The sequence below is a fragment of the Benincasa hispida genome, chromosome 2, assembly GCF_009727055.1.
Source record: "Benincasa hispida cultivar B227 chromosome 2, ASM972705v1, whole genome shotgun sequence".
In the NCBI taxonomy this organism is placed as follows: domain Eukaryota; kingdom Viridiplantae; phylum Streptophyta; class Magnoliopsida; order Cucurbitales; family Cucurbitaceae; genus Benincasa; species Benincasa hispida.
The window spans coordinates 56933113-56942789 of NC_052350.1; the positions used below are offsets into that span (position 1 = coordinate 56933113).

Below are 9677 nucleotides of genomic sequence, written 5' to 3' on the forward strand. Positions count from 1 at the left end.
TATATATATTTAATAATATTCGAAATTTGGGTTAAGTTGTAACTCTGAATTTTTAGAAGGGTAATCCGGACCTATCCAACCTGGAAAAAAAAATCAACCCAACTCAATCTACAATTAAAACTAACTCGACCCAACCTTTATAATTTAGTTGGATAATCTGGATTATTCGAGTTGTCGAGTCATTTAAACCCTCCTAATAATTTTTACCTTCTAAAAGTAAAATTTACTTTACCCTTAAATTTCTTTATGGCATAACGCGCAACAACCCAACCATTTTAATTTTGACTTTAGACTTTAATTTAACAGATAGAATTTAAGAGAGATTTATTATAAGTAACCATAGTCGCATTGGAAAAAAATGGTTAAAATAACAGTTTGGTTCTCATGGTTTTCTTATCACTTTAATCTCTTTTACTTTCCAATGTCCAAATGGATGTATTTTCAATAAATCTTGAAAATTATTTTTTGTAATTTGCATGTATAATTTATCGACATAATTATTATAGCTCAAGTCCATAAGATGTTGGGGTTGGAATCTCACTCTCTTAAGATAGGTAAATTAAAAATAAAATAATTCACCACTATTTTTTTTCTCTTGAAAAGTTAACTAAAAATTAAGCATTAGGAAGTAATTATAAAATGGGTTAAATGTAATATTTAAACGTGCAAAATTAGGTCAAACAAATTTTAAAATATATAGACCAAAATAATAGTTAATAAAAAGAAAAAGAAAAAAAATATTTTTTTTATTCTTAGATTTTAAACTTAATTTCTATTTTGTCATTATCTAGGTTTCAAAGTGAACTACATTAAGTTTTGAGTTTGTTTTCGATTTAGTACCTAGATTTTAAAATGTTTCAATTTTACCTTTAAGATTTGAGTTTTGTTTCAATTTGATTCCTAAATTCTAAGATCTACATTTATAATCTTAATTTTTCACTAAATACTCCGTTTGAATCTTTAGTATTAGAGTCAATTAATTAATTTAAAAGACTTTAAAAAATTATAATTAATTAAGTTTCATCATTTTTCTCATCATTATTATAATTAATTTTGACATTTCACCCCATTCACTCATATATATATATATATACTGTCTCTTATACACATCTAGATGTGTATAAGAGACAGCTCATATATATATATATATATATATATATATATATATATTCTTTTTCTTTTTCTTTTTAAATCCAAACAAAACCAACCAACTATCACATTTCCAAAGCTCTAAATGGCACTCTTTAATTAGGTCTACTTTAATGAATTAGTCATCACATCATCATTTGGACATTAAGCTTATTTCGGTTATATTTTTTTTATTTAAATTTCGATTTGAGTTATTCAAATTGCATTGGAATTGTCATTTCAAACCCTACGTAATGAACACTTCAAAATACTGAGTAGATTAATTCAAGTTTATTATCATCAAAATATTAATTAATTAATTAATTAAATTAGTTAATTTGAAAATTAAGAGGAAAAAACCATAAATAGTAGATTTAAAACCATGAGACCAAAAGCCTATTTTTTCCAACAGGAAAAGAAAAATCAAAGATGAGAGGAGCAAGAGATGAAAGAAAAAAAAAATACTTTTCAAAATTAGAAGTAAACGCGTAAAGTTGATTGTTAAAATTTGGTGGAGACAATAAAAGCATTTTAATGGCGACTAGAAAATTCCTCTGCCTCTACTTTTCCCTTCCAATAATAACCATTTCAAATTATTTCCTATTTTCAGCTCTTAATCCCAAATCCTTAAATTCTTCATAATTTTCCACAAAAATTCTCCCACTCCCTCAATCGTCTTCCCCAAATAGCTTAATTTCTCAAGAAAATGGAAGTTTGGCCATTGGAAATCAGAATCATCAAAGCCAATGATCTCAAAGACGTCAATCTCATCACTAAAATGGATGTTTACGCCGTCGTTTCCATCTCCGGCGACCAATTAAACAACCCCAAACACAAAACCACCGTCGACAAAGACGCCGGTGCCACCCCCAGTTGGAACTTTTCTATGCAATTCACCGTCGACGATGCCGCCGTTCAGGACAATCGCCTTACCCTCAAGATCAAGCTTCTCTCTAATCGGAAATTGGGAGATAAAGAAATTGGGGTTGTTTATGTTCAAATCAAGGAGTTGTTTGATAATAGTGTTCATCGTGAGGGCGGCGGCGATGACGAGAAGGCCACCGGAAACGAGGAGAAATTTGGTAGTTATAGTGTTCGATTGTCGAATGGGAAGTCAAAGGGGACTTTGGATTTGGCTTATAAATTTGGAGAAAAATATAAAGTTGAGCCGTCGCCGGTACCGCCGCCGCACACGGTGGAGACGTATGGCATGAAGGGGGCGGAGGCGCCGCCGGTTATGGCTTACCCGTCTACATTTCCTGCTTCTAGCTCTTCATATCCGCCGCCGGCGGATGCATACCCACCCCCACCCGGTGGATATCCTTACACTCCGCCGCCGGGGGCGTATCCACCGTCGCATTCGGGTGGATATCCGCCGCCGCCGCCGGCAGGTTATGGTTATCCACCGCCGGGGTATGGATATGGTGGCGGTTATCAACCACCGCCTCCGGGGTATGGATATCTGCCAATGCAGCAGCCGCCGGAGCAACCGAAGAAGAGCGGCGGCGGCGGAATGGGAATGGGGCTCGGAGCCGGTTTGCTTGGCGGGCTGTTGATCGGAGATATGATATCGGACTTCTGAGAAACCCAGATGGCAGTGGCGGCGACGACGACGGCGATGGGGGAGTTGAGACAAAGAATAGAATATGATATATGGAAAAATTATTTTTATGAAATTATTTGTTTCAAAATGTAATAATTTTAAGCATATTTTGAAATTTGAAAGTTGGACTTTTTCCATAGAGTTCATTTCATATAATATTTGTTTGTTACATAACTATACCAATTCTTTCACTATAATTTCAAGATTGGAGGGTTAATTAGCATCAAAGTCAGAGTTTCGATTCTTCGACTTTATATATGATAAAAAAATTTCGAAGTCAAACGACCTTCACCATCTTCCATTCATCTTTTTTTTCTCCTTATATAATAACACGTTGCACATAAAATTAGTAGTTCTATTCTCGTACTAAAAAAATAAAAATATATTTTTTTAGTACCAAAATATATCAATTTATATCTTTAAATTTGATGGGTTGCATTCATTTGAACCTGAACTTATAATTGTACCAATTTAAACCAACTAATTTTTTAAGTAAATCAATTTAAAACCTCTATTATGTTCTGTCAAAAAAGACTCATATAAAACTTTTGAATAAATTATTACATAAACTTTCATAAATGAATCCATTTAAACTCTTAGTCAAATCTTATTTAAAAATAATTCATCAATTTATTATAATCGCCCATTTGGTAAAACAAACATTTGAAATAGTCTATATGTATTTGAGAATTAATGCATGAATGATTTTCAAGGGTGATTGTAATAAAGAGTCTAAGTTGATTGGTTCATGAAAATTTAGGAGTTTAATGTACTCAAATTATAATGGTCACACGATATCGATCAAAATGGAGGACAATATAAATTAATATACTTACCAATGTTCAGTAAAAAAAAATAAAAATTATAAATATAAATCTATTTGAGAATTAATGCATGAATAATTTTTAAGGATGATTGTAATAAAGAGTCTAAGTTGATTGGTTCATAAAAATTTAGGAGTTTAATTGACTCAAATTATAATGATCACACGATATCAATCAAAATGGAGGACAGTGTAAATTAATATACTTACCAATGTTCAGTAAAAAAAATAAAAATTTAAAATATAAATCTTGAAATTTATAGACCAAATTGAAATCAAACTTAAGCTCAATAATGAAATTATAACATTTTGAAATTTAAAGAATAAATTAAAATAAATTCCAAAACTTAAAAACTAAAGATACAATATTTTAATATTCGATAACTAAATAGAAATTACATTCACAATCTAAACAAAAAAATATATTTTTCCAAGTGACAAAATGATGAACTCGATTAAAAAGTGGAAAGAGATAAAAAAATAATAAAAAAATATATATATAGAACAAAAATAAAAACTAATGCGCATCCGGGGAATCGAACCCCGGTCAGTACCGTGGGAGGGTACTATGATACCACTACACTAGATGCGCTACCTTGAAGATAATTGGTTTAAATTTAAATTAGTAAAGAATATTATTTTGCTCTAAACTTTAATAAAAGTGGGATAAATTCTTAAAATTTAAAAAATATTATGGCTATTACGTCTTTGACCTACTTGATATTTTTTAAAATTTACGAATCTATTAAGCACAAAATTTTCAATTTATGTCCCATTGTATAACAATTTAATTTTAATTAGTTTTTAATTTTTGAAAATGGTGTGTTTCTTCTCATAATTGTCTTACCATGATTTTCTTCTTTTCTGAGTAAACATTTGAATTCTTAAACCACAATTCCAAAAATAAAAGTTTATTTTAACCAAAAAAAAAATAGGTTTCAAAGTCTGACTCAGATTTTGAAAGCACTATTAAATGTAAATAATAAAACAAAGAAATCAATAGGTGGAAATAGTATTTGTAAGTTTAATTTTTAAAATTAAAAATTAAAAATAAAATATTATTTAATAGGGGCATTATGAGTCTTATTAAATATAAGATCAATTCTATAATTAATTATGATGATCAATTACGACAACAAAAGCGTAGCTCAACTAGCATAGTACTTGTACTATTTTAATAACTAAAGTTATTAAAATTTTCAAATATAGAGGAGGGACAAAAGTTTGAAAGAGAAAATTTTAGAGAGTGAAATGAAAAAAGAAGAAAAGTTTTAGAGGAAGAAAATACAGATAATTAAAGAATTGTTCACATACATTGCACATGTTGATTATATCTGTTGGAGATTTGTTTAGTTAGCTTTATATTTTTTTTTCCTAAAGCAATGGTTTCTGTAGTTGTCTCAGGTAAAGTTTTAACATTTGTTTGTGATAAGAGAGTATATTCCTACAGAATATTTTCCTTATTTGGAAATATTCGGTTGTAATATTTTGTCTGATATTTTTCTTCGTTGAAGTGCGACCTTCCTATTCCAAATGGAGATTTGTTTCCTTTTGTGGATTCAACTATTTAAAGATAATTGTTCTGACCATTTAGGTTAGTCATACTGTATTTTGTTGAGCAAGATGATTTTTGTTCGACGGTTGAATTGTTCTACATTATGTTCTTGTTCGTTGCTCACTATTCCACTGTGCAAGTTCTTCATCTGTTGAAGTACAACAATTTGAAGTAAATCGCGGTATTAAGGGGAGCCTAAGCCATTGCACCATAGAAGGAATTCTCAGTCTTAGGGGGAGCCTAAGACTCAGCTTCGGAGAAGAAGTTCTCCATCTTTGGGGGATACTAAGATTCATCAATGAAGGGAGTAATGGAACCTATGAAGGCCCTGAGCGGAAATATGAATCGTCCCAAATTTTAATATTTCACATAATGAAAAATTACAGAATAATATTATGCAGTAAACAGTAAAATTCAAAGCATACCTGCGTAGAAAATGAAATAGAAGAATTCAGGCTTAGAAACCTTTACCTTTGAAGATCTGATTTTCTTCAAATTTTCTCTTCTCCAAAATTGGTCACGTATTGTCACAAACTCGAAACCCTCGATTGAAGATGACCATCACCAATTGGAGTCTTCTATATTCTCTTTTGGGATGAGAATCACTAAGGAGTGTGTGGGCTCTTAGAATTTTGGGAAAAAGGGAAAGGTTTTTTTTAAAGGGAAAGAGTCTGGGAGAAATTATAGAGAACTTTTGTTTCAATCTTCTATGAAGATGAAGATGTGAAAAAAATAACCTATTCCACACGTTATTCCATCAGAGAGAAAAAAGAAAGGGAGTTACAACTCTCTCCCATAAATTAATTTCAAAAAATTAATTTAAAATTCAAAATCAACCTAATAAAATAATTTAACAAATTATTTTAATAAATTAGTGTGTGTGTATATATATATATATAATAACCACCTTATCATATAATATATATTAAACTATATGTTATGTCAAATATAACATATAACCTATGGTTTAATATTGTATCATATATAATATAACCTATAATTTTAATTCTCTCATTAATGGTATTTAATATAAATTACATATATATTAAATTTAATTATATGAATCCAATTAATATAATTAATATTGGAATCATATTCAAATATTTTTTCCCCTCAAATAAACTTCATATTATAATGTATCATAACATTATAGTGATTATATCATATATAATTAAAGTCACATTAATCATATCACATACAATTAATTTCCTCAATTAAATTGAACAATTCAAATTAATCAAAAATTGATTTTCATTAAATCTTTGTTGAGCTACAGAGGGGAGCTCATCGACCTGTAACTTAAAGTTCCAATGATACTTAAATAATTAATTAAACTTCCTTAATTAAATTATTCAACATTCATTAACTGTCGGGCACTCTATTAAAGATTGACAGCTACACTCTTTGCACTACAGATAAATTTCTGTGTCCATTGGATATAATCAATCAACAGCGTAATGACCCTTTACAAATTGCTCGTAAGTAAAACTAGGTCAAAATTATCGTTTTGCCTCTGTAGTTATATCTAACTCCTTATGTATCACTGATCCATCTAATGAACAATAAGTCGTAATACAACTATAATCAAACCCTTCTCGAACTAGGAAAGGATGTGGCGTCACATTGTTCAAGCCTCGGAATCAGTCTTTAAGGGAGAAATTTATCTACTTACTCCGACATTTGGGAATGAGTGATTCTGTCTTGTGTAGTTATGTTGTCAACTTCTCAATCAAACGAATCCCCAAAACGGTAGGCTTATTGAGTCGGCGATCTGGCCATTCTCACCCATATAAATCAAAGGATCATCATCATAGGTAAGAGTTCACAACTCACTCAGGATTCAGGTCATGTCACCTATGGTCATCCTGGTGAAAAATAAGTCTCTATTATGAATGGTGTTATATAATGAGACTAGTCATTTCGTGGTCCGGTCTTATACAAAAATTTTTGCATAAAACACCCCGGCTCATATGTCTCCACTGAATGATCAGGCTTAGATCATTTGTAGCACTTTACAACAATTTAACACCTACAAAGTATGTCGTATTCATAGTGTCACCAGGATAAGGTATCTAACCTTATCCATCTACAACAGACCATTTAGGTTATCACTTAATCATGATCCATCTGTATATCTCTATATACATGTTTAAGCTATAGATGATAATATTTAATGTTAGTAGTTTGTGAGTTTAATGCTACTAAATGTCAAATAAAACATCTCATATTTTATTAAATAAATAAAATATTTGTACAATACAATTATAAACTACAAGACCCTACGAGATTTAGGGCATTAATCCCAACAGGGAGTTCGCTGACTATTTCTCATTGAGAAAAGTCTCACACACTATCGGAAGTCGAAGTTCCTAACATTAATATTATCAAACTAGGGGACTTTAAGTACACTTAAAAGGGAGTCTCACATCTAGGGGAGCCTAGGTGGTTAGTGAGTTAAGCTCTACGTGAGTCACTATAGTGATTGTGTATTACAGATAAGTACTATGTTGTAAACTGCTTAATTCTTTAATACTAGTGGATTATCTTTCCTAGGCATACTGCTCCCATATGTAGGTGGATTATCACCAAGCTAGGTTACCAACTTTTGTGTGCCTTTACTTGTTTACGTTCTTTTAGCATTTTTGTTATTACAGTGTTGGTCAATACTTTTATTTAACATCCATATTTCGAGTGGGGAGTCGTCCTACCGCTTTTTCAATTGGTATTAGAGCAGGTTACCTTCACCTCAGATACTTCGATCATGGATGGAATCAAAGAAGGTGGCTCTACCACTCGTCCTCTAATTCTAGATAGAAATAATTATTAATATTGGAAAGCTCGAATGACAACCTTTCTGAAATCAATAGATAGCAAAACTTGGAAGGCTTTGGTCTCTGAGTGGTCTCATCCTACCACCAAAATTGATGATGGAAAGGAAATCTTGAAGCCAGAGTGTCGGTGGTGTGGAGAAGAAGATGAAGCTTCAGTTGGAAATTCTTGTGCCTTGAACGTCATATTTAATGGTGTAGATAGCAATATAGTCAGACTAATTAATACTTGTGTCTTTGCTAAATAGGCATGGAATATCTTATCTGTTGCTCATGAGGATACTTTTAAAATCAAGATGTCAAGGCTGCAATTATTGACATCGAAGTTTGAGAATCTTAGAATATATAATGAAGAATCCATTGTTGAATTCAATGTTCGTCTGCTAGACATTGCAAACGAATCGTTTGCTCTTGGAGAAAAAATTTCAGATGAAAAACTTGTTCGGAAGGTGTTTAGGTTTTTATCTAGAAGATTTGACATGAAAGTCACTGCCATTGAGGAAGCTCAAGACAACAAAGTTGAGAGTAGATGAATCATTTGGTTCTTTAGTCACGTTTGAGATGTGAAGGAACTCGTATTGAAAGAGATCCTTGAGCGAAAGCGGATCATCCAAATTCCATTAATCATTGAAAACATAATTTACAATAAACATACAAGATGCAATGCATTCAAAATAAATTACAGCATGTTTGGTACAAGAAAAGGGTTCATCAAAGCGTTGGTTTGCCCGTGCTATTGTTCGTTCACATAACTCCCTCGAACAGTCACAAACTCAACAACTCTTGAAGACATTCTTCAAGATATTCTCGAACCAAAAAAAGAAACAATCACAACGAACATTTGGTATTCTCAGAGTGAGAATCCAAGAGTCGACTCTGACTATTTTGGTTAGGAGGGATAGTTTGAGTTTGGAGGAAGAAGAAGATTGAAGCGCATAGAACTTTTCTGTAATTCAATCGTTCAGCAAAAATAATGTACAAGCCGTAGAGGAAGAAGAAAAAACATTTTTCTTTTATTCCTCTTGCCAGAAAATCAATAACCACCCACTAAGATGGTTGGAGAGAAAAGAGGGAAGTTATTATCCAAAATAGTAAAATAATATAAATAAATATGATAACTAACTCATCATATTATATTTATATTAAACTATATGTTATATCAAATATAGCATATAACCTATAGTTTTAATATTGTATCATAATACAATATAAACTATGATTTCTTTTCTCTATTTTATGACATTTAATATAAATCATATTTATATTAAATTTAACAACTATGAATCTCATTCATAGAAAAATTTGAATCTCATTCAAATATTTATTTCCTCCATTAAACTATAATGTATCAAATACATTATAAATATTATATCATATATAATTGAAACAATTTAATTATATCATATATAATTCAGTCCCTCTTATTAATTTAAACAATTCAAATTAACCCAAAAATTAATTCTCAACTAAGACCTTTTGAGCTACCAAAGGGACCTTATGGACCTATAGCTTGAAGCTCCAACGGGACATGAATAATTAATTAAACTCTTTAATTACATTATCCACCATCCATTAATTGTCAAGCACTCCACTAAAGACTCGACAGTTGCACTCTTCACACTACAGATATATTTCTGTGTCAATTGGATATAATCAATCAATAGTACGATGACCCTTCACAAACTACTCGTACGTATAGTTGGACAAAATTACTGTTTTGCCCCTATAGTTACATCTAAC

At 31.0% G+C, this 9677-nt stretch overlaps 1 protein-coding gene and 1 non-coding gene across 2 annotated transcripts; one reads left to right on the forward strand and one right to left on the reverse strand.

Moving 5' to 3' along the window:
- Nucleotides 1-1676: 1676 nt before the first annotated feature.
- On the forward strand, nucleotides 1677-2905 carry LOC120071605 (protein SRC2 homolog). Its single transcript, XM_039023955.1, has one exon. It carries the CDS (start codon nucleotides 1835-1837, stop codon nucleotides 2708-2710), a length of 876 nt encoding a protein of 291 aa, XP_038879883.1. The 5' UTR covers nucleotides 1677-1834; the 3' UTR covers nucleotides 2711-2905.
- A 1170-nt stretch (nucleotides 2906-4075) lies between these two features.
- On the reverse strand, nucleotides 4076-4146 carry TRNAG-CCC. Its single transcript has one exon. It is a non-coding gene; the product is annotated as a tRNA-Gly (tRNA).
- Nucleotides 4147-9677: the final 5531 nt, after the last annotated feature.

What these genes read in the sequence shown, in the direction of transcription:
- LOC120071605 (XM_039023955.1), top strand. Translation starts at nt 1,835, where the DNA reads ATGGAAGTTTGGCCATTGGAAATCAGAATCATCAAAGCCAATGATCTC.